This window comes from Callorhinchus milii, unplaced genomic scaffold (genome assembly GCF_018977255.1).
Source record: "Callorhinchus milii isolate IMCB2004 unplaced genomic scaffold, IMCB_Cmil_1.0 Scaffold9, whole genome shotgun sequence".
NCBI lineage: Eukaryota > Metazoa > Chordata > Chondrichthyes > Chimaeriformes > Callorhinchidae > Callorhinchus > Callorhinchus milii.
Window position 1 is genome coordinate 23,958,035 of NW_024704750.1, and position 27,726 is coordinate 23,985,760.

Below are 27,726 nucleotides of genomic sequence, written 5' to 3' on the forward strand. Positions count from 1 at the left end.
GATAATATGTACAGTAAACCGCACAAAAGTTGTATCAGTTGGGACCACGCATTTAATATGACTTATGCAACGTATGAGTTATGTCAAACTTGCATAGAATATAAACTCTTGAACAGGATTTGGGCACTTGTATGACTTAGGTGATTATATAGCATATTCTGTGAAGTGCTTTTAGACGTCTCGGAAACGTGATAAGGCGCTATATCAAATGCAAGGAACATTATTATTATGGGATTATTACAGATCCGACTTATACGAGTTTTGCTTCTTTCAAAATTGTGTTTCCTCCAATACAGATATCATCAATTCACTTTCGGTATATTCTGTGAAGCACTTTGAGACGTCTCGAAGATGTGATACGGCGCTATATCAAATTCAAGGATTATTATTGGCAAAGGAACAAGACAGTTGGACTTGGCTAGGTTGGGTTGCCAATAGTTGCTTGTCCCATCAGTTTCCCCTTAGTTGGGAAATGCTCACCCTCTGATTTATGGCCAAGACTGGGAAAGCCACAAAGTGACCATTCCAAGGCAACTGTGCAACACATTAACGTGCCAATCAACTGCACCACGTGCCTGCCTAGAAGTAAGAAGTGCTTTAACTCGTAGATGAAATCAACTGACATGTTTGTCATACTAGCCACTGTCGCACGTACAGTTCATTCCACTTAAGACTCCCGCTGATCCGAGAGAACCATAAAGAACTTTTAATTCTGGCTCAAAAACATTCAGGTAAACGGTGTTTGATCAGTATAATAGAATGTAACCTGCTGAATGGACAATTGAACAATAAATGAATTTGGAAGTTTGATTTTGTTATTGCCTATTTGCTATTTTCTTTTAATTCGCCCTTTTATTCAGGCTTTGATTGCAAAAAGGGTGACTTACTCCTAAATGTCTATTATTGGTGTTTTCAGGCCTGTGTATGTTGAGGGGAGTGTATTTCGGGCTGACTTATTATTCCCCCACCCCACACATATAGATACACATATACACACATTCATAGGTACATTCAGGTGGAAGTTACAAGATCCCATGGGACTATTCGACTATATAAGAGGGCTGACAATCCCACACATAAAATTGGTTTGTGGTTCATTGCTGTGTGCAAATTGGCTGCTGAGTTCATCCACAAAACAGTTAATGCCCTTTACAGTACATCTCGTGAAGCGCCTTGGGACGTCCTCCCGACATGAAAGGCGCACTATACACGAAATGTAAGCATGATGAGTATTATGATGATTTATATTATGATGATTTATGACCATAAATATACTGCCACATACAGGAAGTGTCTGCTTTTTTCACCATCTCGGTATAGATAACAGAATTGGATCAAGAATTCCCCCATTTTGGGAGTCACATATACAAAACTCAAGCCTTGCTTTTCAGTGACATTGCGCTTTAAGACGTCTTGAAGACGTGATAAGGTGCTATATCAAATGCAAGGATTATTATTATTATTATATTGTGTGTTGGTGCACTAATGTTTGGTGCTACTATTCACAATCATTCAATTATTATATCCATTACTGTGATTCAGAGATATATTGAACACATCAGCAAATCCCCCCCCATTCACATTGCAATTATTATTTTACCATATTAAAATTGTACTGCATTAATTAACCGATATCCGTAGATTCACAAATGAAGTTATTTTTCCAAGATCCCCAGCTTGTACTTACCCCCATAAAATGGACTTTTTTTTAAAAAAAAAGAAAAACGTCTCTTGGCAAACAATGATTTGAGTAAGGCATGTTTGTTCCAAAGTGGCAGTAACATTGGTAAAATGCTACATGGTCGGATGAATACCATAAAGACTCACATAGGTTGGTTATTTGGTTGTCAACGTGCCTGAGGTGTATTTGGGTATATAAAGTGCTTATTATCCCTGCCATCACCAATGCAAACTCTGTGATATTCCATTTTAACTTGGCTCGAAAAGAACGTAAAAAGACAACAGGAGAGGGTGGTGAGTGGGGGGGTGGTGGGGAAGTGGGGGGCAGAATGTATTGCGAAGGCCCAGACATTGTCCACATTATTAACTGCTAAGGGGAGTGAAAGTAACCAAATGAGTTGCAATTGTTTTTGATTTATATGTAGGAAAATATACAGTATGATCTTGTTTCACAATGTCACGTAAACATTGTACAAATTTTAAATAAATATTGTATCCACCGGTAAAAGGGACTGTATTTGTGAAAGGGGACAACAGGACCTCAGATATATATTGTCATTATTTTGAAAACCCTTCATTAATCGCAACACATTAGCATTAAGAATGAGCTCAGTTTTTACCTCCCCCTTCCACCCCTCCACGGAACAAATAAGGATCAATTATTTCCCTTAGGTAAATCCGATTACGTTTGCGGGAAGGGTGGAATAAACCAACACAAAGGTTCAAGGGTTACGGTCGGACATTACCCCACCCCGTGGCTTCACTCCTTTTAAACAAGATGACATTTTTTAAAAAAAAAATGTAGAAATGATTTTAAAAGTAGAAAACGCGCTGCGTGTAAATCGTTTCTGTGCAGTTTTTAAAGAGACAAACCCACATTCCTCCCTTCCACCCAGGCATGCAATTAGGCCTTTTTTTTAAAAAAAAACACCCTGTTGGTTCCTTTTTTTTATATATATTATATCGAAATCAAACGAGCGTTTGCTATAAAAATTCGATTTTATATATATATATATATAATATGAAAGAAAAATAAAATGAAAACAGAAAGTAGAAATTAAAAACTAAACACCCCCAACAAACAAAAAGATTACAATTTCCTCTACCTGTAATCTCCAGGAATTTTTCCCCCCTCGGGTTTGTTTGGTCAGAGATATAGGATTTTTTTTGGGTGGGGTTTGGCTGGTTGATTTGCTTTTTTTTGTTTTGTTTGACGACGATTCATTTAACATAAAAATAAGTGTTCGGAGACTATAAATATCATATCCTGTGAAGCTCTTTGAGGCATCTCAAAGGCGCAATATCGAATGCAAGGATTATTATTGTTAGAACTACAGATGAATAAAATAAACCTTTTTTTTGGGTGGGGTGAGGAGGGGGAGTCATATTTTTCAGGTTGGGGCTAAGGCGGAAAGGTTTTTTTTGGGGATGGGGGGGTTGGAGGTGGGGGTTGGGTGGTGGGAAAAGTACAATTTTTCTTCTTTTTTGCGCAGAAAAATAAAAACCAAACCAAACTTTTTTTTAAAAAAAAGAAAAAAGGAAGAAGAGAAATAAAAGAAAATTAAAAGGAAATGGGAGAGAGAGAGAGAGAGTGGGAGACAGAGAGAGAGAGGGAGGGAGGAAAAAAAAGGTTTATATATATATAATATAAAATAGATATTTAAAAAAAAATCAGCAAAACCCCGAATAAAACAAAAATATGGCTTTTTTTCTTTTGGAAATTTTTTTTTTGATATTATTATTATTCTTATTAATTTATAATTTTTTTTCAAAAAAAAGAGAGAGCGGTTTTTTACTCGACCTTTCGTCTCCTGACTCAGTGAGGAGGTTGATGATGTTGTGCTGCTTGGGGGGGCATTGGTTGTTGGTGAGGCTCAGGCTTTCCAGTGACATGTTCTCCCTGACAGAAAAAAAACCTTTCCCTCCTTTCCTTTCTTCCCCTCTTTCTTTCTTTCTTTCTCTCTCTCTCTCTCTCTTTTCTCTCCTCCTTTGGCCCTCAAAACCGAACAAAAACCCCTCCCTCCCTCTCTTTTTTTTCTTCCCTCTCTTTCTTTTTCTCTCTCACTCTCTCTCTCTCGCGCTCAACCTCGCCTCAGGAAAACAGCTCGCGCTGCTGCTTATTTTTTTCTCCCCCTTTCCTTTTTTTTTCTCTCTCTCTCTCGCTTCCTTTCCCCCCCCACCCCACCCCGGCTCTTCCTCCTGGAACACAACAGACGCTAAAGGATTAACGGTCACGTAGAGAGACGGTTTTTCTCCGCGCCGAGCTCTCCGAAACCCCTCGCCCTCCATTTACGCAATGACTGCGAAGCCTCGCCACAACATGGCCGCCGCCGCCGCCTCCTCCTCTCTCCTCTCTCGTCTCTCTCCTCCTCCTCCCCGACGACGAGGACGACGTGACGCACGCACGCACGCACGCAGCGTCCGTCTCTTTCCCGCCCGCCCGGCCAGCCAGCCAGTCAGTCAATGCACGAAGATTCACGAGCGGCCCTGCCCGCCGGAAAGGGCCGAGCGTTGGTTTCCCTCCGGAAATTCACGAACACGAACACGAAGAACCCGCTCCGGGTCCAAGCCCCGCCCCGCCCCGCGATGCTCTGCGCTGGGGAGCCGCCGCTCGGAGGCGAAAGAGTGGTGTGGTGTGAGGGGAGGGGAGGGGGGGGGTGGCGACGTCATCGTACGGCAAGACGCCGAAGCGTTTCGGCCACTGCACGGAAAGGCGCCCCCGAGGGCGACGTCACTCGCCGTACGGGACGCGGACGCCCACTCGCCGAGCGTGGTGGTGGGGAGGGGGGGGCGACGTCATCGTACGGCAAAGGCCCGGACCCGCGCGCGCACGCAGAGAGAGAGAGGGAGACGCGCGCGAGCGAAAGCCGTTGGTCCCCGGCGCAGGCGCAGAGAGCGCACCTGGACGTCGCCTGGCGGAGCCTCCGGAGAGCCTGAGGTAAAGTTGGCGCCGGGAGGCGCGGTTGTCGGCCTCACGGATGGCCTTCTCTTTCTCTCCCCCCACACCCCCCCCACAGCCCCGGGAGCCAAGCAACCCGTCCCGGCGCCAAGTAACACCCGCAAAGAAAGGCCCGGGTTTGGGAGGCTGCGGGCGGGCGGCAAAGGCCTCGCCGCGGCCTAACAGCCGCTGCTCTCAACCCAGGGCTCAGCGAGAGAGTGAGGCGGGCGATGGCGGTTTGATTGCTGCAGCCTTCTCGCCCTCACCTCTCTCTCCTCTCCCTCTCCCTCTCTCTCCTTACCTTCTCCCTCTCTCTCTCTCTCCTCACCTTCTCCCTCTCTCTCTCTCCCTCCTCTCCCTCTCTCTCTCCTCACCTTCTCCCTCTCTCCTCACCTTCTCCCTCTCTCCTCACCTTCTCCTCTCTCCTCCTCCTCTCTCCTCTCTCCTCACCTTCTCCCTCTCTCTCTCCTCACCCTCTCCCTCTCTCTCTCTCCTCACCTTCTCTCTCTCTCTCTCTCCTTACCTTCTCCCTCTTTCTCTCTCTCCCTCTTCTCTCTCTCCTCTTCTCCTCCTCTCTCTCCCTCCTCCTCTCTCTCTCCTCACCTCCCTCTCTCTCTCCTCACCTTCTCCCTCTCTCTCTCTCCCTCTCCTCACCTCTCCCTCTCTCTCCTTACCTTCTCCCTCTCTCTCTCTCTCCTCACCTTCTCCCTCCCTCCTTCCCTCTCTCTCCTCACCTTCTCCCTGTCTCACCTTCTCTTTCTCTCTCTCCCTCTCCTCACCTTCTCCCTCCCTCTCGCTCTCTCTCCTCACCTTCTCCCTCTCTCTCTCTCTCTCTCTCCTTTAATATAAATAAAGCATAAATAATAGTGATAATTTGATTTGTTTGGCCTTCTGTGGCTCACGTAGTCTCTGAGTCAGGAGATATGTTGGGTCAAGCCCCACCTCGGACGTAGTCAAGGCTGACACTCCAGTGCAGCGCCGGGGCCGCATTGAGTTGTTGGAGCTGCCGTCTTTTGGATGAGGTGTTAAAATGAGGTCCCGTGTGCCCGTTCGGATGGATGTTAAAGATCCCACAACATATGCATCAACAGCAACAACTTGCACTTTTATAGCTCCCTCCGCGCAGGACAGTGTCTCGGAGCGCGATTCAAAAAGAGGAGATAGTTTCTCTCTCTTCTGGCGACCTCGCCAACAGTTCCCCCATGTAATTGGCTGTTGGTGGGACGTTGCTATGCACAAATTAGCCGCCTGTTTGCCCACAAAACACGCAGTAAATTCTATAATAATCATAACTTGATGTAGCATTTGATACAGCGCCTTATCAAGTCTTCGAAACGTCTCAAAGCCCTTCACAGAATACACTGTAAAGTGAGTTGACTGTCTGTGTATTTTGTGGGCAGAACGTGGCAGCCAATTGCCCATCGCAGTGTCCCACAAATAATCGTGGATTGAGTAGTGGACTGTATATTCTGCGAAGCACTTGAGATGTGCCTCCTGATGTGAAAGATGATATATTAAATAAGAGTATTATTATACTGTATATCAAGACCCAAAAACACGCAAGTCAAATGTTTAATCTTACGCTTACTTTGAATTCTCATTCAGGGTTACGTCGCCTGATCCAGGATGTCGGACAGTGAAGGCAGCAACTTCTCTGATGACGAAAGCTCGCGGAGCAGTGAAGCAGAGGAGCAAGAGGAAAACGAGGCATGTGAACTTTCTCTGTACTGTATCCATAGTGGTTTGGCATGCTTGGAATCAGAGAATATTTCAACACACAAAGAGGCTGTTTGACCCATCGTGCCCGTGCCAGCTCTTTCAAAGAGCTACTGCCTATTCCCACTCCCTGCTCTTAGCCCATAGTCCTGCAAAAGTTTCCTTTTCAAGTACCTATCCAATTCCCTTTTGAAAGTTGTTAAATCTGCTTCCACCAGCAGTGCATTCCAGACCGTAACAACTCTCTGGGTAAAAAAAATTCTCCTGGTCTCCCCTCTGGTTCTTTTACCAATTATCTTGAATCTATATCCGCTGATTACCGATCCACCCGCCGGAGAAACAGTTTCTCCCTGTTTCTACTCTATCAAAACCCCTTATAATTTTGAACAGCTCTATAAGGAGTACAATCCCAGCTTCTCTAGTCTCCACGTAACTAAAGTCCCTCATCTGCCTTCTCCACTTGTATGAGCTGAAGCTGGTGAGACTCTTCTTAAATAATCATAATAATCACAATCATTGCAATTGATATAGTGCCTTATCACGTCGTTGAGACGCCTCAAAGCGCTTCACAGGGTATGCTGTAAAGATTTACTGTGCGTTTTGAGCATTTAAAAAAATAATTAATTCTCAGTTTGGTTTGGGCACTCTTAAGCATGGTGATGGGTTTCTGCAGGTGTCAGACACCCGGCTGACCCCCACACCTCCCCTCCCCCCCCCCCACCAAAAAAAACCTGAGTATGAGGTCTGGGGATTTGAATGCAGCCTTCCTCCTCCATATTGTTAACCTTTGTGTGGTTCAGGAGGAAGAAGAGCGTGTCAGCGGTGGGAGTGAGAAGGTCGACGTAGAGGATGAGGCTGAAGAAGTTGAGGAAGAGGAAGAAGAGGAGGAAGAGGAAGAAGAGTACGATGAGGAAGAAGACGACCGACCCAGGAAGAAGCCACGCCATGGAGGATTCATCTTGGATGAAGCTGGTACTGAGATGACTTTTTAAGCGTACCGTGTTTCGGTCTAGATCGGGCCGATTTCATCTGACCCCCTCCCTCCATTTCAACTGGCCCACCCGCTCCCTCCATAATCCATCCATCAATATTATGTCATGTTTCTGGAAGGGAAACACAAGAAATTTCTCAAATAGGGCATCAGCAACCAAAAGGTTAGACCCTCTTCCTCCCCACTGGATTAGACTAAGGAGGCTACCCAGTTTGTGCAATTTATGAACCACTTAACTTTTGATTTGAGGATACTTGTGATATTGCAAAACACCCTTTTCAGTTCTGTAATTCTTTTTAAAACCACATTTGTAGGAATAAATGCCCCGTTTTAACGAGTTCCCTATCTATGTCTATGTCAGGATTGTGGGGCAAGTATTTTTCAGTTTGCAGCTGTGCAAAGTGATTTAATAAGTTGCTAACCGTGATTCTAGATTTAGCTTAAAATGATGCTTTATAGTTTGTTAATGTCTCCGAAATAAGGCACAATATAATAGTAATCCTTGCATTTGATACAGTGCCTTATCATGTCATTCAGATGTCTCACAGCGCTTCACAGAATGAATTGACTGTGTATTTTGTGGGGAAACTTCTGAATGATTTTAAAAGATAATTTAATGAATGTGAGAATTTGGTAGTACATCCCTATTTTAAATCTGATCTGTGTTTCTTTCGAAGATGTGGATGATGAGTATGAAGATGAAGATCAGTGGGAGGATGGAGCGGAAGACATTCTTGAGAAAGGTAAATCTTGTCAGTGTTGTGACTTACTTCCTTGTTCGTGTGCCTCTCCATGGCTGATGCCTTAAGTATAAACCGCCTGATGGCCAGCCCTCACCTCTTAAAGTGTTTCCTGCTGTAAATTTTGAAATACCTTACAACCAGTCTGCACTGCGCGGTTAAGTCAGATTTATTTTGCTGTTTAGAAATACTTAACGCATCAGTGTGAGTTCAGTGCTAATGCCCTGTATTCACCTCCAGATCAAAGGGTAACTTCACCGCCCCCTCCTCTTAAGCCTGTATTATGAAGTGTATTTGAATGTGATTTTGCTGTGTAACTGTTTCCCAGTTACTGGACACAAAAGGCACTTTGGTGCCATGAGCCGGGTTGTTTGGTTGTAAGAGTCGCTAGTTGGTGATTCAGCAGTATTGAGAGCACTGGTTGAGCTGGAGTGAATGGCTGAGTCGCGTTGGTTTAATCTGTGGTCTTTCATTTTATTACATATTGCTTGATCACTGCAAAATATTCAGTTGCCTGGTTTAACATTTTGTGCTTCCCTTTTAGTTACTGTGCAAAAGACAATTGAACCTAAGGGAGGATAAAACTGTTAATTTATACCGATGAGCTCATCTTTGTTTTGCGTGCAACAGAGAGCAATTTTAATCTTGGGGCAAATGTTTCTTACAGCACAGAAGGAGGCCATTCGGCCCATCGTGCTCTTTGGCCGAGCTGCCAACTAGTCCCGCTCCCTGCTCTTAGTGTGCGCTTCTAATGCCTATTAGACCAGGCAAATGTACATGTCGATTCTTGACATGAAAAGTGCACTGAGATATCGAATGTAGTGTAATAGCGTTTTGATGGCGGGGGATTATAAGCATGTAGGCGACATAGGTGCCTCATTGGTGGGGCAGAGGGGTGGTCTCTAAGCCGTTTAAATCTTAATTCGAATGAAGAAATCTACTTTTCTGAGATGTCCTTCTTTGCCAAACACAGGGAGGGGATGCTGAGTAATCTTGTTCTTCGCTGTAACTGCACGCCAGGCCAGTCACCATTGCAAGCCCTGTTTGTTTCAAGTTCTGTTTTAATTGGGAGCGATTTAATTAAACCCAGTTTACAGTCTTTGCCTGCAAGTGCTCTCTTTGGGAAGTTGTCCATGTTTGCCCCTTGTGTTGCAGTTTTCTTTCGACATCATGCATTCCTGTTACATGCCATGTTTTAATTTTATCCTTAAATTTTTTGTTCCCTCATTCATCCCATGATTGATTTTGGTGGTATTGTTTGGGTCTTACTGTGTTCCCTCCCGAGCAGAAGAACTTGAAGGTATGTGTGGAACTCCATATATATTTTATTTTAATTTTGAACAAAAACCATGTTAATGTTAATCTTGGTGAAGTTTTTACAGTATGAACATTTGGGCTGATTTACAATTGCTGCGATTTCAAATCGAATGAATTGAATATAACTTACTTTCTTTCATATGAGGTGCGGACTTCAGGCTCCGGCCTCCTGCATGTCCCTCGTGCCCTCTGTTCCATCAAGGGTGACTGCGCTTTCAGCCTCTATGCCCTGAAATTCTGGAACAGTCTCTCTATCCCCCCGCCTTGCCGCCTCCTCCTTCCCCATCTTCAGGTCACGCCTGAAGACCTTCCGCTTCGACCGTGCCTACAGTTACCTCCCCCCACCTTGGCGCTGTGCTCCGTCACTGTTGAGAGCTCTGGGACGCTATCGTGGTGAGGAGCGCTGTGTAAATACAAGTTGTTCTTGATCTGTCCGTAGCCCTTTGGTGATCAATCTTTGTGATCTGAGATTAGTTCTGTGGATAAGAATCCCAAGTTCCTACAAGGACATTAGTAATTTTTTTTAATATTAGGAATGGGAGGCAATGTCCTTGGATTCTGGTTTCCAGGGGTATCTTATCTGACAGCTATGCCTGCCACATACTTATCTCTTGCGACTAAGGGAACCATGGTATGGGAGTGAGGAAGGAAGGAATTAAGTCGTAGCCACATGTAAGTTATCTGTAAATTATTGGTGAACCGTTAATGAGGACTGGGCGACCCCTGAAGGAATCATGCCTCTTCATTCTGTTTGTAGCTTCCAACATTGACAACCTGGTGCTCGATGAAGATCACTCAGGAGCAAGAAGGCTCCTGAATCATTGGAGGTGAGGTGTTATTTCTGGAACACGACATGTCAAGCAACTGCCAGGAAGCTATGGTCGAACGAGATGGACCATGGTCTTCCTTCGCCTAGCAAATTCTTATGTTCTTATGGATGGCGCACCATGACTCACAGAAATTCCTAATTTAGGATGCGTTTAATATATTAACCCGTCGATTCTTAATTCCACAGCTTATAACGAGACCTTTAGCAGAACCTTTGAAGTGTCCTTTAGTTGCGAGCACAATCAAATGTCTGATTGCTTTTATTGTATTGTATTTCTCCTGTCTCTGGATTTGTGCTGCACTTAATATATGAACCCATTGATTCTTACAGAGATAAGAGGGAGGAAGAACTTGGGGAATATTACATGAATAAGTATGCCAAGCCAACTGGCGGAGATCAGTAAGTATATTTTGTTCTCTTCATCGTGCCTTAAATTAGCCTGGCAAATCTTAACGCCTACATGTATTGTGTTATTAGCTTTCAAGAACAATACAGAGGCTTTGCTTGTAAACAGTTTGAATTAAGTATTCAATCAGTTCCCGTCTCCTGTATGAGATCTTTGCCTGTAATATGTTTCCCATTACTTGTGTCCGATAAGCTGAACAGAAATGCAGGGGTTTGTGGTAATGGGCAGTTTAAGATTTGCTTAATCGGGACAAGTACAGAATTTGTTTTTAATTGAGATGCTTGTTGTGCAACAAAACAATTTGCGTTTATATCACTCCCCGAATGCTGGATAGCTTCCCAGAGAGCTTGACAGTGGCGGAGCATGATGCCGAGCCTGGGGTAGAGGGGAGGTGACTGTAGGTACGGTCGAAGGGAAAGGTCTTCAGGGACTGAAGTGACCGAGCGGTAAACTTATGGAACGGGCTCCCGATGTAGACAGACAGACAGATGGTGGAAGCAGAAAATGTTGACTGTTTCGAGAACAAATTAGATCGATTTCTGTTAGGAAATAATATCTGAAGACGCAGTACACCCACGACTGTTTGTGGGACACTTCTGTGCGCAATTGGCTGCCGAGTTTCGCCCACAAAATTTGCAGTCAATTCACTTTGCAGCATTTTCTGCGAAGGGCTTTTGAGACGTCTCGAACACGTGATTGGGCGCTGTATGAAATGCAAGGGTTATTATTATTATAGGATTATTATTACAGGGGAACAACATTCACATTGTCGTGTCTGCTGGCTCTGAAAGAATGGTGGTGGTTTGTACCTGCTAACGGCTCCTTGTATCATTTTACAGTCACTACGGCCAGTCTGATGAGCTTTCTGATGACATCACCCAGCAGCAGTTACTCCCAGGTGTTAAGTAAGTGACTACGTTTTTAAAAATATGTTTTAGAACTTTTTTTAATTTTAGTTTTAATTGCAAGTTGGATTAGTGCCAATTCAATTTAATATTTCTCCCCTTCTACACCCCCCCCCCCCACACACCTAGGGATCCCAACTTGTGGACAGTAAAGTGTAAGGTACGTCTGATTGATTACAAAGTGTGTAAAAATGTGCAAGCTTATAAAGTGTATGTGTAAAGTACAGTCAATGCAAAGTGTTTTGAGATGTCTCAACGACATGATAACGTGCAGTATCAAATGCAAGGGTTAATATTATTGTGACAATTATTGTTATAAGAGAAAAGCTTAAGTCTAATAAACCTAAGTCTTATTTTAAAGCAATTATTGATATAATTCTTACTTATGAGGAAGAGAATTTCAATTTGATATGGATTTTTTCAGATTGGTGAGGAGCGAGGTACTGCAATTGCACTGATGCGGAAATTCATTGCCTATCAATACACAGACACAGTAAGTGCCTTCTGTATTTCAGAATAACATTCGATTGCTGGCCTGTAACTCAATACACTGATGTTTTTTCAGCCGCTAAGAATGTGCCTACGGTCACCTCCTTCCTCCCCCCGTCTCAGCGTTATGCTCCACCACTGTCGCGCACTCTGGGACGCTAACCTGCACGAAGGGTGTTATACAAATATATGCAGATACATAAATGCAACTTGTCCAACAAAAAAAACTGGCTTCTAAATTTCTAAGTAATTCCACAATTCTGTGAGATCTTAAATAATAATTATTAATAATAATCTGGTCACTCAGCCCACGACTGCTCGTGGGACACTGCTGCGCGGAATTGGCTGACGCGTTTCGCCCACAGAATACACAGTCACTCCACTTGACAGTATATTCCTGTGAAGCGCTTTGAAACGTCTCGAAGACATGATCATTGTTGTAAATTCCCTCTGACCCATTACCTCATATTTCTGCTAACAATCTTGAGACAATCTCGAAACACCTAAGGCGCTATATCAAATTATAATTATATCAAGGATTATTATAAATTGTTAAATAAAACATAGGAAATCTGGGTAGAAGTTTTGAGGTAACTAAAATTATCGATTAAAACTCTAGACTACTTTTACCCACAGCCCCTCCAGATCAAGTCAGTTGTGTCCCCCGAGCACGTGAAGGGGTACATTTACATCGAGGCGTATAAGCAGACCCACGTCAAGCAAGCCATCGAGGGCGTGGGGAACCTGAGGATAGGCTACTGGAATCAGCAGATGGTTCCCATCAAGGAAATGACTGACGTGCTGAAGGTGGTGAAAGAAGTGACCAATCTCAAACCCAAATCCTGGGTTCGCCTAAAGAGAGGCCTCTACAAGGATGATATTGCGCAGGTAGGCATCTCTGGTTTTACCAATTGCTCTGGGATCCAGGGGCGCTTATATAAATGCAAGTTGTTGTTGTTAAGGTTAGCCTCTGTGTAATATTTGATTGTGGAGTCCTGTAGCTTATAATAATATTACAATAATTACAATAATACTTGGGACGTCCTCCCGACATGAAAGGCGCTATACAAATGTAATCTTGTTCTTGTTATTACTTCTATTACTGAGAGCATTCTTATCCAGCTTTGAATCCCAATGGCCTTTTAAGATTTCTTTCTCTCTCTTGTTTCTCAGGTCGACTATGTTGAGCCAAGCCAAAACACCATCTCTCTGAAACTGATCCCGAGAATCGATTATGAGCGCATCAAGGCTCGAATGAGTTTGGTACGAGCGCATCTTGGTTTCCATTCTAGCAACAGATAGCCACGTTGCCTGTTCGGCTACTCTTGACACCTAGTTAAGATGGACATCCCTGACTTTCTCCGGACGTGACGCTATAAAAAAAAAAAAAAAAATCATTAAACCTTCAGTGGGAGTCCGGCTGACGTTTCTGACCGGGGGGGGGGGGGGGGGGGGGGGGGGGGGGGGGGGGGGGGGGGGGGGGGGGGGGGGGGGGGGGGGGGGGGGGGGGGGGGGGGGGGGGGGGGGGGGGGGGGGGGGGGGGGGGGGGGGGGGGGGGGGGGGGGGGGGGGGGGGGGGGGGGGGGGGGGGGGGGGGGGGGGGGGGGGGGGGGGGGGGGGGGGGGGGGGGGGGGGGGGGGGGGGTGGGGGGGGAGGGATCTGCATCTCTGGGGGGGGAGCGTGGGCGAGCGGGGGGGTGATGTGGTCCCGAAGCTGGTGCGGGACAGTACAAATGCAAGTTGTTGTTGACACGAAAGGCGCTGTTTTATAACTGTAAACCTGTATTGTATCGTCTGCTGGGGATCGGGCTTAGAACCTTCAGATCTTAGTGACGGGGATGCTTTCATTAACTGTGCCAACAGTGTGTGGGAAGACCTCGATTGTTTTTAAGAAGTGTTTTCTTTTCAATATGACCTACAGAAAGACTGGTTTGCCAAAAGGAAGAGGTTCAAGAGGCCACTTCAACGCTTGTTTGACGCGGAAAAAATCAGGTGCTTCGATAGTCTTCTCTAAACTGAGATATAAATGTGGAGTCTTGTAGCTCAGTCGTTAGGCTTCTCGCCTCAAAAGCGAGAGGACCTGAGTTTAATTCCTTAGGCAAGTTTCCTTACTCCACACGCCTCTGTTTTCCTTGCAGAAAGTAGGAACCCGGTTGTTAGTTGATTGGAGGATCGCTTTCCGGGGGTAAATTTAAACAAAAGAATTCAGTCACTCAATCCACGACTGTTTGTGGGACGCTGCTGTGCGCAACTGGCTGCCGCGTTTCGCCCGCAAAATATACAGTCACTACACTTCACAGTATATTCTGTGAAGAGCTTTGAGACGTCTCGAAGACGTGATATGGCGCTATTAATTGGCTACCTTGTTCGCCCATAAAATACGCAGTCACTCTATTTTACCGCATATCCTGTGAGTTGCTTTGAGATCTTATCCTGACAAGCAAGGCTCTGTGTCCAATGCAAAGGGTTATTATAAGATTATTTTAATTGACTTAAAGATCGTGCGCTCACACAACCTGTGGTCCTGTGATGCCTGTCTCAAGATAGGTAGAACATCCAATATACTCGTCCTTAAGCTAGCTAGAGCAATCCAAAGGCCGAAATCGATGGGAACACCCAACAGGTCAGGAAGCATCTATGGAGAGAGGAAAATGAGTTAACATTTCAGGTCGTTGCCCTGAAACGTTAACTAATTTTCCTCTCTCCATAGACCTGTTGCGTGTTCCCAGCGACTTCTGTTTTTATTTCAGATTTCCAGAGTCCGCAGTATCTTGCCTTTAATCTAAAGGCCGATCTGTTCGGGGTGATAGCTAGGGCTGACGTGAAGCACAGTTCCACCTGGCATTGCTCTGCTGTTCTGGGTCTGCAGTGGTTGCGAATTGAATGTGTAAACGAGGACGATTTTAATTGCGTTCACGCTGCACCATCTAATCGCTTGTTCAAATCATTTACACAGGTCACTGGGGGGTGATGTCACCAGCGATGGCGACTTCCTCATTTTCGAAGGCAATCGCTACAGCCGAAAAGGATTCCTTTTCAAAAGCTTTGCCATGTCAGCAGTTGTAAGTGTTTCCAAACTTTTGTTTCGTTGCCACTGCTTAAATTGGCTGCCGCTTTTCTCCCGCAAAATGTGCAGTCAATTCACTTTACAGTGTATTTCGTTTAATTTTAAATTTAAATTTAATTTTGTATTGTTTATCAAATGCAAGGATTGTTTTATTTCTGTGCTACGGAGTGCTTTCGGAGGTGTGGGGGAAGTCATTTTTCCTGCCTCACAAGTTCACCCAAATGTAATGAGTAGCTAATTGTATGTTGCAGATCACCGAAGGAGTCAAACCAACCCTTTCTGAACTGGAAAAGTTTGAGGATCAACCAGAGGGCATTGATCTGGAGTTGGTGACAGAAACCACAGGTGTGCATTTAATTCCTGGGGGAGGCGGGGAGCTGACTGTCCAACGCCTTGCGAGGTCCTCCTTTTGTGACAGGCGCCTTGTAGATGTCATTTGCTGCTGCTGTTGTTGCCATCATCGGTGCTTGGACTCTGCTGTGACTGAACCTTGCTTCTCCTTGCTTTCTCAGGCAAAGAAAGAGAACACAACCTGCAGCCTGGCGACAACGTGGAAGTGTGTGAGGGCGAGTTGATCAACCTGCAGGGGAAAATCCTGAGTGTGGAAGGGAACAAGATCACTATCCTTCCCAAACACGAGGATCTGAAGGTACTTGAAGTTGGAAATAAAATCTCGGGGTACAGTATAAAATTTGGGACCACAACATGCGAAGCCAGTGCCGGGATGGTGGAAGACAAACTGGATGCACCTTGGTCTTCTTTCACCCAGAAAGTTTTCGGTTTCTTAATGAAACCATCTTACGTTATTCCTCTGTATTGCACGATAGCGCAGTGTCAACGGTGACCCGTATTTGTTTGCACCAACATGGACTCGATGGGTCAAATGATCGTTTTGTACGCTGTCATTTCTATGGTTCCGCTTTCCAAAAGAAAAAGGGAGGTGATGTTAGGCACTTTGAGGCGTCTTCTGGTGAAAGACGCTACATAATATATATTGTATATAGGTAAAACTAATGCCCAAATCTTTAATTTAAACAAATCTATTAAGCTACGACAATAATTTGGTCACTCAATCCACGTCTGTGGGATACTGCTTTGCGCAATTGGCTGCTGCATTTTGCCCACAAAATATGCAGTCAATTCACTTTACAGTATATCCTGAGAAGCGCTTTGAGACGTCTCAACGATGTGGTGAGGCGCTATATCAAATGCAAGGATTCTTCTTATTAATATTTTTTAAAACTCAGTTTTAATATAGTCCCAATGTATAGTTTGTTGTGCTATTACAAAGGGTATCATAAGGAGTTACGTGCCAACGGTTGAATAAATACTAGCGCTTCAGTTGTCATGCTCTGCCACTGTCAAGAGCCCTACACTGTGTGAGGGGGCGCTGTGTAAATGCAAGTTGTTGTTGTTGTAGAATGCCCACAAGTAGATTCAGATCAACACACAGCCGTCATGTCCCTACAGGATCCTTTGGAGTTTCCAGCCCATGAATTGCGTAAATACTTTAAGATGGGAGACCACGTGAAAGTGATCGCGGGTCGTTACGAGGGAGACACGGGACTGATTGTGCGAGTGGAGGAGAATTTCGTCATTCTGTTTTCGGACCTGACCATGCACGAGGTAAGGTTTAATAACGGCACCTCTGAAACGGAGGGTGAAACGGTGGGAATGTAAATGGGGGAGGTTTGAAAATGATGCGTGGCTTTAAATCGGAGGGAAATCGAGACAGACTGTCTTATCGCCACAGATTGTTAAAACAGTAATGAGGGCATAAATTGAGGATGATCACTGACAAGAAAGGAGGGGAAGTTAGGAGTAATGTTTGCACAGAGGAGCGTCAGACTAAGGAATGCTTTACTTTGGATTGGAGTATCAGTCTCACAGCCAATAATGCTGTGACCTTGGTCCAAGACGCCACTCACGTGAAGCGTACTGTATAAATGCAAACTGTTGTGATGCTTTGTGATGGTTTAGTATAATGAATCATAAATCGAAAAATTCCGGGACAGGGTGAAACCTTAGGCAAGTTTCCTGACTCCACGCACACGCCTCTGTTTACCTAGCCGTAAGTAGGAACCCGGTTGTTAGGCAATCGGGGGATTGCTTTCCGGGGGTAATAATCTTTTAAAAAAATAATAATAATGCGGTCTCTAAATCCAGGACTGTTTGTGGGACGCTGCTGTGCGCAATTGGCTGCCGGGTTTTTCGCTCACAAAATACACAGTCCCTACACTTTGCAGTATATTCTGCGAAGCGCTTTGAGACGTCTCGGAAGACGAGATAAGGTGCAATATCAAATGCCAGGATTATTATTATTATTTATTAATTGTTAAAATACCGAGGGAGAGGGAAATGCAGCCAGGGTTCCCGCTCCTCGCCGCGATCCATCAGCTGACACTCCCTTTGCAGCCCCAGACGCGAAAGGCAACTATCTGTTATCAACTATATGTTTTATTGTGGAGTGAGTTGTACATAACGGAGGCGTAATGTTGACTCGCGTGATGCCGTGCATTTCAGCTGAAAGTGCTTCCGAGGGACTTGCAGCTGTGTTCTGAGACAGCGTCCGGGGTAGATGCTGGCGGTCAGCACGAGTGGGGAGAGCTGGTGCAACTCGATCCTCAAACCATGGGAGTTATTGTCCGGTTGGAGCGAGAGACTTTCCAGGTAAAATTTTTGCAAATAAACATTGATTCCCAGTAGTTTTTCCAAACAAGTCACTTGCTTCTTAATTCTATGGATCGATTTCTTTAATTTAACACTTTAATTTATTTATCCCGCCCAAAGACCTTCCTTTTTGATTGTGCTTATGGTCACCTCCCCCCTCCCTCTAGACCATTCAGCCCTTCGAGCCTGTTCCGGTATTCTATAAGATTATGGCTGATCTGTACCTCAACTCCAAATACCCGCCCTTGCCCCATATCCCTGAAACCCTGACCAAGCAAATAACTATCCATCTCAGTCTTGAAAATGCGAGTTTGTAAGAGCATTTAAAAGGGGATTGCGGGTACTGTATACTTGAGGGAAAACTCTGTAATGTTTGTCTTCCAGGTTCTCAACATGTACGGCAAGGTGATTACAGTCAGGCACCAGGCAATAACTAGGAAGAAGGACAACCGCTTTGCTGTGGCTCTGGACTCCGAGCAGAACAATATTCACGTCAAGGACATTGTCAAAGTGATCGATGGACCGCACTCGGTAAGCCTCCCTCGGCCAGCTGTTATGAAGCTCATTACAAGTAAAAGCAAGCAGGTTATTTTGAACCATTATAAATCACTGTTTAGGCTTCAGCTGGAGTATTGTATCCCAATTCTGGCCAGCACACTTCAGAGGAGGGATGTCAGGACCTTGGTGAGGGCGCAGAGGAGATTTACAAGAATCGCATCAGGGATGAGGGACTGCGGTTATGTGGAGAGACTAGAGAGGCTGGGATTGTTCTCCTTAGAGCAGAGAAGTTCGAGGGGAGATTTAATAGAGGTGTTCAATGTTATGAGGGGTTTTGAATGGGTCAATAAGGAGAAACTGTTTCCTCTGGTGGGTGGGCGGGTCAGTTACCAGCGGACACCAAAGGATAAGTTCCTTCTGAAATTATTTAAGATAATTGGCAAAAGAACCAGAGGGGACACGACGAGAGTTTTGTTTACCCAGAGAGTTGCTATGGTCTGGAATTCACTGCCTGATGGGATGGTGGGAACAGATTGAATAATAGCTTTCAAAATGGAATTGGATAGGTACTTGAAAAGGAAAAATGAGCAGGGCTATGGGGTAAGAGCGGGGGGAGTTGGGATGGCTCTTTCAAAGAGCTGGTATGGGCCGAATGGCCTCCTTCTGTGCTGTAAGATTCTTATTTTCACTCCTCAACTGAATCCATGTAATCATGCGGAACACTCTCCCTTTCAGGGTCGCGAGGGTGAGATTAGACACTTGTACCGTGGCTTTGCTTTTCTGCACTGCAAGAAGCTGGTGGAGAACGGGGGCATGTTCGTTTGCAAAACACGGCATTTGGTCCTAGCTGGAGGAGCAAAGGTAAGGGTGTAAAAATGTAGAGCATTCCACGGAGGAGATACAATGGTTCTCTCTCCTCTTCCTATCCCTTAGTTCACAACTCACATGCGCCAAAAAGTACTAAGAGTACGTTTTAATAAAAATGACATTTGTTTAAAACACAACGTAACTAAAAGCTATTAAAACACAGCAACACATTAGGTTCACATGGCACCTTTCACGTCGGGAGGACGTCCCCAGGCGCTGGACAGTCAGGGATTTGTACCTGAGCTGGGATTGGGATCAGGAGGGGCGGAGGGCGGGGAGTGTGACACTGAAGACTGACGTGCGATTAGAAACTCTTTTTTNAAACTGTTTTTAAAGCCAAGAGACGTGACAAATTTCACAGTGAGTGGATTTGCTCCCATGAGCCCTCGGATCAGCAGCCCCATGCACTCCAGCGGTGGAGGTGAGTGCACTCGCAAATATCTAATGCTTGTAGTTTTTTTTTAACGGAGTTCTGTAGCTCGCAAGCGAGTGGACACGGGTTTGATTCCCGGGCGGGTCCGGGCGAAACCTTAGACAAGTTTCCTTACTTCACACACACACCTTTGTTTAGTTAGCAGTAAGTAGGAGCCCGATTGTTAATCGATTGTTGGATCGCTTCCTGGGAGTAATAAAGAAATCAATAAAATAATAATAATTTGGTCACTCAATCCACCACTGTTTGTGGGACGATGCTGTGCACAATTGGCTGCCGCGTTTCGCCCACAAATATATAGTTAATTCACTTTACAGTATATTCTGTGAAGCGCTTTGAGACGTCGAGAAGACGTGAAAAGCGCTGTATCAAATGCAAGGATTATTATTGTTGTTGTTATTATCTTCAAGCCCCTCGAGGTGGATTTGGAGGACAAGGGGGAATGGGCCGTGGGCGAGGCCGCAGGGATAACGATTTGATTGGCCAGACAGTCCGGATTTCACAAGGACCTTACAAAGGTAAATATACCATACAAGGCCCTCCTCTTCGATCGCGCTTTCGGCCACCCTCCGAGTTCCACCCTACCTGCCATCCACCCCTCCCGATCCCAACTTCCAGCTCGGGTCCAAATCCCTGACTGTCCAACGCCTTGGGACACCCTCCCGACATGGAAGTCGTTATGCAAATTAAAATAGGCGCACAGTCCACAGTCCCTTCAAGCCACATTATAGTATTTCATTGCGTGTCTATGTTCAAAGGAAAATATGTGCCAACAAAATGCTTCAGGCTGAACAAAATCTCGTCCTTGGCTTTTAAAGAATACGTTTATTTGAGAAGTGGGTTAAAACCATGGAAGGCAAGAAGAATAAATGCCCAGTCTTGAGTAAAATGAATGAGGAGATGCAAGAGAAAAACACACGTCAAAGAAATATTTTCAGCTGTGGCAGTAAATGGTTATTTGATTTCTGTGATGCATGAGTTTACCAGGGTCGCTCAACTGGCGGCCCACGGGCCGGATTCGGCCCACGGGACAATTTTAATCTCCCCCCCCCCCCCCCCTCCTATTTCATCTGGGACACCTGCTCCCTCCATACCTTCCAGTTAAAGTGTGGATTTTTTTTCTTGCGAGAGAAATACGCACAAGGAGAACTCAGTATGACCGTCAGCGTCTGTGCTCGTTTCCTCAGGGTACATCGGCGTTGTGAAAGACGCCACAGAATCCACTGCGCGAGTTGAGCTCCACTCCACGTGTCAGACCATTTCTGTGGATCGCCAGCGACTCACTACAGTGTAAGTGCGGAGCTTTACTGAAGGAGCCCAGTCAGGGGGGAATGTGCTCCCAGTGTGTGTGTGTGAATGAGCGAGGCTAACTGGGTAACAGCTATCTTAGTTGTGCTGGGAGGGTCCGCTTGTCGTTGAGCCTCCTCTGCTCAGCTAACACAGGCTTCTATCCCCTCTCCGCACCCCCGCCCCCCCCCCCCCCCCCCCCCAACTCCACCTGGGTACTTCTGTCTTTAAATCCAAACTTAAAGTCTACTTCTGACTGCGTCCACAGTCTCCTTCTCCTTCGCTCGGCACATCCCAGTGCTCTAAACAAGTGCAAGTTGTTTGGTGAGGAGAGCAGTTGCTTATGTCGGGATTAAGGGATGTGGGGCAAGGGAGGGTATTCGGAGTTGATGTACAGATCAGTCATGATCTTGTAGAATGGCGGAACAGACTCAAGGGGCTGAATGGCCTGCTCCTATTCTTATGTTGTTTAGGTTGAGCAGAGGTGGATGAATGGGTGAGTGGTTTACTGGATAATGAGTGAGTAGGGCAGCTGGCAATGCCTCCTTGCCCTCTGGGGACACCTTGATGTCACCCTTTTCCAAGTTAACGATTTTACTTCTGGATTTCAGGGACTCCAAGAAGAAGGGTGGCTTAACATCCGCTTACAGTCGCACCCCAATGTATGGCTCCCAGACTCCCATGTACGGTTCTGGATCCCGGACACCAATGTACGGCTCTCAGACACCGTTGCATGATGGTAAGATTGATTCTTTCACCTAACGTTTGATGGTTTGGGTAAAGTCGTGGAGTCCTGTAGCTCAGCGGTTATAGTTCTCGCCTCGCAAGCGAGGACTATAATTCCCAGAAGGTTCAGGGCGAAACCTTAGGCAGGTTTCCTTACTCCACACTCACACACCTCTGTTTACCAGCAGTAAGTAGGAACCCGGTTGTTAGTCGATTGGCGGATCGCTTTCCAGGGATAATAATTCCTTCAAAACAAAAATAAATGATAAAAATAATAATAATTTGATCTCTCAATCCGTGGCTGTTCGTGGGACACTGCTGTGCGCAATTGGATGCCACGTTTCACCCACAAAATGCACAGTCGCTGCACTTTACTTTGAGACGTCTCAACGACGTGATAAAGTTCTATATCAAACGCAAGGATTTTTATTATTATTATTAAATGGCTTCAATATGCTTTTCGAGCAATGGGATCTCTTAAGTGATGTGCGCCTTCCTCTGTAACTCGAGCAGTTGTAAAGGGAAGGATGTTCCTGACTTGTCTCTCTGTTCCCAGGGAGTCGAACTCCACATTACGGCTCCCAGACTCCAATTCACGATGGAAGCAGGACACCGGGACAGAGCGGTGCGTGGGATCCCAATAATCCCAACACGCCCTCCAGGTTTGTAACTCGGGAATGACGGGTGCTGGCAGCAAAGCCTTGTGAGAAACACACAAGGAAGGGTACAAATGCCGTACCGTAGTGGTTAGACCCCTCGCCTCGCAAGCGAGAGGACCTGGGTTCCAATCCCGGGCGGGTCAGGCCAGGGCGAAACCTTAGGCAAGTTTCTTTACTACACACACACACACAGGCGTGTGTACAAACACGCGGGCCTCTGTTTACCAGCAGTAATTAGGAAACTGGTTGTTAGCCGATTGGTGGATCGCTTGCCAGGGGTAGTAATCCATCCGGGAAAAAAAAAGTGGTCCACTCAATCCACGACTAACGTGGGACCCTGCTGGGCACAGTTGGCTGCCGGGTTTCCCCCACAAAATACACAGTCACCGCACTTGACAGAATACGCCGTGGAGCGCTTTTGAGACGTTTCAACGAAGTGAGAAAGGCGCTGCATCAAATTCAAGGATCATTGTTGTTATTTATTGTATTCCCGCTGTTTCCACAGGAACGACGATGAATATGACTTCCCGTACGACGACGAGCCCTCGCCATCTCCGCAGGCCTACGGGGGAACCCCCAACCCGCAGACGCCAGGCTACACAGACGTGCCCTCGCCCCAAGTTAACCCACCGTTCAACCCTCAAACCCCCGGAACCCCGGCAATGTAAGCACTCGGCTTGGGGGTTTCGGTAATGTAGTGGTTAGGGCATCCATGTCGCGAGCGAGAGGACCCGGGTTCGATATGTTCGATATATAGTCATAATCCCTCAGTGCTTTCGACTGACTGCCGCCATCTCAGATAAATAATTCTCGCATTTTATGCAGTGCCTGTAACATCAAACGCGTCTCTTAATCTTCCTTCCCCCACGTGTCTGCATTTCAGGTACAACACAGACCAGTTCTCTCCCTATGCAGCTCCATCGCCTCAAGGGTCCTACCAGCCCAGCCCCAGCCCGCAGAGCTATCACCAGGTGGCTCCCAGCCCCGTGGGCTATCAGAATACTCACTCACCCGCCAGCTACCACCCAACACCTTCACCCATGGCATACCAGGTACGTTTCAGTGACTCAGCGACAGCAACGCATGACGTTTACGCAGCGTCTTTCACGTCAGGAGGACGTCCGGACAGGCACCTGGCTTTAACGCCTCATCCGAAGGAAGGAATAATGTCTTCCAGTCTGAGCAAACACACGGCGTCTCCTCATTCCTGTTTATTCATGGCGTGCGTTGTGTTTACAGGCGAGTCCAAGTCCGAGCCCTGTAGGATACAGCCCAATGACCCCTGGAGCTCCATCTCCTGGGGCTTACAACCCACACACGCCGGGCTCCAACATCGATCAGGGCTCCAACGACTGGGTCACCACCGATATCCAGGTTAAAGTGCGTGATACCTACCTGGACGCACAGGTCATCGGTCAGATCGGAATGATCCGCAGTGTGTCGGTATGTGACGTCAAACACAACACAAACAAACATAATTGTAAGGTTTCCACGGATGTTCTTCCCTATTAGAAGGTGTGACACTGGCTCTCCATCTCCATCAACGGATCAATTTTGGGGCTCTCACCGTTACCTGCAAATCTATACTCTCCCTGGCACCCCCCTCCCCCCACCTGATTTTCTCCTACCTTCCTACTCCGATCATCTAACCCAGGCTTCTTGCCTGCTTCTGACTTCCCTGTGCCACTATCCTTCCGTTCCCAGGCCCCTAAATTCTGGCCCCTTCTACGGCTCCGTCTTGCCTCCTTCGATGCCCCGTCTCAAATCGTATTTCTTCGAACACAGAAACAGGAGGAGGCCATTCAGCCCCTCGAGCCTGTTCCACCATTCCATAAGATCATGGCTGATCTGTTCCTCAAGCCTTTGCCCCGTATCCCTTAATACCCTGACCTAACAAATAGCTATCCACTTCAGTCTTGAACGTGCTTATGGCCACCTTCTCTCTCTTCTCCCCCCTCCCCCCTTCCAAACCCTTTAAAGCATTCTGAGCTGTTGACTGGGGTGAAGGGAGCTATCTAAATAAAGTAAGTTGTTGTAGTACGACCTCTAAATAAATAAAAGCGGCCTTTGATTAGACCTGACGTGAATTTATACATCCCAATGAATTGTACAAGTTTGAAGACCCGTTGACTCTTCTCTTCCTGCAGGGTGGTTTGTGTTCGGTATATCTGTCGGACACTGATAAAGTGGTCAGTATCTCCAGTGAGCATCTGGAACCTGTCACGCCTGTGAAAAACGATAAGGTAGGAGAATCCTTTTGCCAGCGGAAACGTTATTTTCCCCTCTTCCACCAGCGATTCTCATTCGCCACCAGAGAATGAGTTCCTCAAACTGATGATGTACCTCAGAGCGGTCCAACTGGGGGGGCTGCATCCAGCCCCCGCCCGCCTGCCCCTCTCTGCACTTCATCTGACCCACCCGCTCCCTCCATAACCCGTAAGAGTTGTTAAGTTATGTTTCTGGAAGGGAGACCCAAAAATAGACGTTTCAAATAGAACATCCGTCCCTCGGCAGCCAAAAGTTTGGACCGCACAAATGTACCTAACGATGCAAGTCAGATATTTTAGTTCTGGCTGTAGCACTGACAGACACTCGGGTGTTTATCAGTAAATGCTACGTGTTCCTTGCCTTGTCTCAGGCATCAAGCCTGCTTGTCAACGTGCACGAGTATAAGGGGCTCGGAATAATAGTAATAATAATAATCCACTGATATTAACAGTGAGCACCTCTATATAGCCTGAGATTAACAGTGACACCCCTGCATAGCCTGAGATTAACAGTGAGAACCTCTATATAGTCTGATATTAACAGTGAGCATCTCTATATAGCCTGATATTAACAGTGAAAACATCTATATAGCCTGAGATTAACAGTGAGAACCTCTATATAGCCTGAGATTAACAGTGAGAACCTCTATATAGCCCGAGATGAACAGTGAGCATCTCTATATTGCCTGATATTAACAGTGAGTACCTCTATATAGCCTGATATTAACAGTGAGCACCTCTATATAGCCTGATATTAACAGTGAGAGCCTCTCTATAGTCGTATCCCTTGATATTGTGGCCTAACAAACATCTACCCACTGGATTATGGATCCAGCCATAATCCACAGTCTTTTGGGGGCGAGAGCTCCAGATTTTGAGATCAGTAGAGGTGGAGGATAGGGACAAGCATGTGAAGAGAAAAAAAAATCCCCGGGAACATTGAAGGTCACAGTTTTCCGCGTTTTTGTTTGCAGGTGAAAGTGATTCTGGGCGAAGACCGGGAAGCCACGGGAATGCTCCTCAGTATCGACGGCGAGGACGGGATCGTCCGGATGGAACTCGATGACCAGCTGAAGATCCTCAACCTGCGCTTCCTCGGAATCCTCAGCGAGGAGGGAACCTTCAACGCCACGTCATCGGGGAAGGACGGATATAGTCGGAAGTAATATAAGTCGCCCTTTTTAACTGTGAAGTTTTTTTTTGTTATTGTTCTTAGGGTTCCTTTTCCTCTTTTGTGTTTAAGTGCTTTGGTGCTGAGGTCGTGCTTACTGTAGTCAGACATCAGCAGTGGTTGGTACAAAGCCCGTAGCTCGGTGAGTCCATGGTTAGTGTATCACACAACGAGAGCGGAAGTCAACCCGACTTCAGTTTATCCGCTGAACTCGACAAGAAAAGTGCACTGGGTTTACACAGGGGGTGACCCAAAAGTCGTGATAGCCTTTATTTTAATAATAATGACTTTGTTTCTGCAGACGGAATCCGCTGTTACGTTCTTATTAGATTAAATGTCAGCTACCCTTTAATCTTAAAGTCAAACAAAAAAAATTCTTTTCAGACTTGTTAGACGTTGTAATGGTATCACAACGTTTTGGTCCCCCTGTACTTTGAAGTCTTGAACGGATCGTACTTGCTTTCAAGTTGTACGTTCCAAGTTTCAGAATCGAATTGTTTTCTCTTCTCCCTCTCACCCCCTCCCCAGCGATTGCAATGCTATTTTTTTTCCACAGAGGCTGACATTTAACTGCAGTCTTCTCCTGATTATTACAGCTGCATTTATCTGCATTTTCCCCTTATCGCAAGGTAACGTGACTGTTGTATTCTGTTTCCGCACTGGGCTTCACTGTCTTTCCTTAGTGATGACCACAGCTGCTCATATACCAGTCTGATTTATTCTTCAAATAAGCTGCGATATTTAAGCACTCTGGGACGCTACCCTGTGTGAGTGTGTGTGCGTGCGTCTGTGTGTGTGTTGGGGGGCGCTATATGAATGCAAGTTGCTGCTGCTGTTGAAATGGGTTCACTCCATTACCTGTCCCTTAAGACGGCTGAAATCGGAAAGTCACAAGCGTTCTGTAGCCTCGTCGATCGGGACGCGTCTCTCTCGCGTCCAGCAGCCACTTGCGCGACTGTTAGCGTCACGAGAGCAACGCACCCTTTGCAAATTGTCGAGCGGTAGCGGAGATCTGATGGGAGAGAAAGTCTTCGATCGTAATTCAAGTGTCCGGTTTCTGTACACTGTTTAAAAAAATAAAAACCATGGACTGAAACCAATGTTTTACCATCCTGGACTTGAGTCAACAAAATTGTCTGGCCCTCCGGTCTTAAGCAACTTGTTTCTTTCAATGAAGAGTCTTGCGTCACTCTTAGGTTTGCAAATGACCACTGCGATGATCTGTAATTTGCCATTGTGTTTGCTGTACATCTCCTCTTAATGTAAATTATATTTCTATCGTCTGGAAATACCATTGTATGGCCAATATTTGAGCTTGTAAACATTTCTGTTCTCAGTAGAGTCATTAAACGGACTGGAGATCTTAATACAATGTGTATTCTTTAATTGTAAAAGGCTAAAAAGGTGAATTCTGACGTCCCCTATATATTTCGCCCGCACAATAGACAGTATACATATTCTGTCAAGCGCTTTAAGACGTCTCGAAGACGTGAAAGGCGCTCTATAAGTGTAATTTTGTTGTTGTGATAAAGCGCTGTATCAAAAGCCGTGATCATCTGCACATAGCAAAACCCTTGAGCAACTGTGAGCGCAGTTTTGTTGAACTCATCGTTTGAATGAGTAACATTTTACGAAGATAGTGTAAGATAATCTCTTGTTTTTTACAGCAGCAGCGAAGGTTAAGGAGGATTAGTCGTGACTTATCTTGGCTCTGAATAAAAAAAACCTAAGTCATCTACAATACTTCCCACCCCCCAAACTACAAGACCTCCGATTGACGTCCCAAACCATTGGAAAGCGATCGTAATAAGTGTCCGCCTTGTTCGGTCGTCAACCCCGGTCGTGATGAGATGACTTGAGTTCAAAGCCCCAACGTGCCTGGAGTGTTAACCAACTGAACGAGGCTGACGTACATCTTGTTCCTTTCAGCTGAAGCTCCGGACAATTGCAGCGTTCTCTCCCAAACCCAACCCCATGGTTTATTGGAGCGCCGACCGACAAAATTACGGCCCCGGCACTGTGGTCTTTGAGCTCCCAGCTCTGCCCATCTTCTGCCTGGCGGGCAAGAGTGG

General features: G+C 45.9%; 1 protein-coding gene across 2 annotated transcripts; it reads left to right on the top strand.

Annotated features, from left to right (window-relative positions):
* Positions 1 to 4,456: 4,456 nt before the first annotated feature.
* supt5h (SPT5 homolog, DSIF elongation factor subunit) lies at positions 4,457 to 26,446 on the top strand. Of its 2 annotated transcripts, XM_007910993.2 has the most exons (30): positions 4,459 to 4,618; positions 6,224 to 6,325; positions 7,135 to 7,306; positions 8,003 to 8,068; positions 9,354 to 9,365; positions 10,140 to 10,209; positions 10,542 to 10,610; positions 11,457 to 11,522; positions 11,652 to 11,682; positions 11,947 to 12,015; positions 12,648 to 12,899; positions 13,185 to 13,274; positions 13,931 to 14,001; positions 14,966 to 15,071; positions 15,328 to 15,421; positions 15,589 to 15,725; positions 16,547 to 16,702; positions 17,600 to 17,746; positions 18,131 to 18,277; positions 18,980 to 19,105; positions 19,448 to 19,532; positions 19,955 to 20,062; positions 20,732 to 20,834; positions 21,443 to 21,570; positions 22,114 to 22,219; positions 22,722 to 22,880; positions 23,100 to 23,268; positions 23,456 to 23,659; positions 24,364 to 24,459; positions 25,458 to 26,446. In XM_007910993.2, the coding sequence occupies exons 2-30, from the start codon at positions 6,245 to 6,247 to the stop codon at positions 25,647 to 25,649; spliced, it is 3,312 nt and encodes a 1,103-aa protein (XP_007909184.1). In that variant the 5' UTR covers positions 4,459 to 4,618; positions 6,224 to 6,244; the 3' UTR covers positions 25,650 to 26,446. The 2 variants fall into 2 exon arrangements, with proteins under 2 accessions (XP_042193857.1, XP_007909184.1); XM_042337923.1 differs by lacking the exon at positions 9,354 to 9,365 and having other exon boundaries at positions 4,457 to 4,618.
* The last annotated feature ends 1,280 nt before the right edge of the window (positions 26,447 to 27,726 follow it).

What these genes read in the sequence shown, in the direction of transcription:
- supt5h (XM_007910993.2), top strand. Translation starts at nt 6,245, where the DNA reads ATGTCGGACAGTGAAGGCAGCAACTTCTCTGATGACGAAAGCTCGCGG. An exon ending in ACAAGGATGATATTGCGCAG is followed by an intron (nt 12,900 to 13,184) that starts GTAGGCATCTCT and finishes CTTGTTTCTCAG; the next exon opens with GTCGACTATGTTGAGCCAAG. An exon ending in CGCCTGTGAAAAACGATAAG is followed by an intron (nt 24,460 to 25,457) that starts GTAGGAGAATCC and finishes TTTTGTTTGCAG; the next exon opens with GTGAAAGTGATTCTGGGCGA.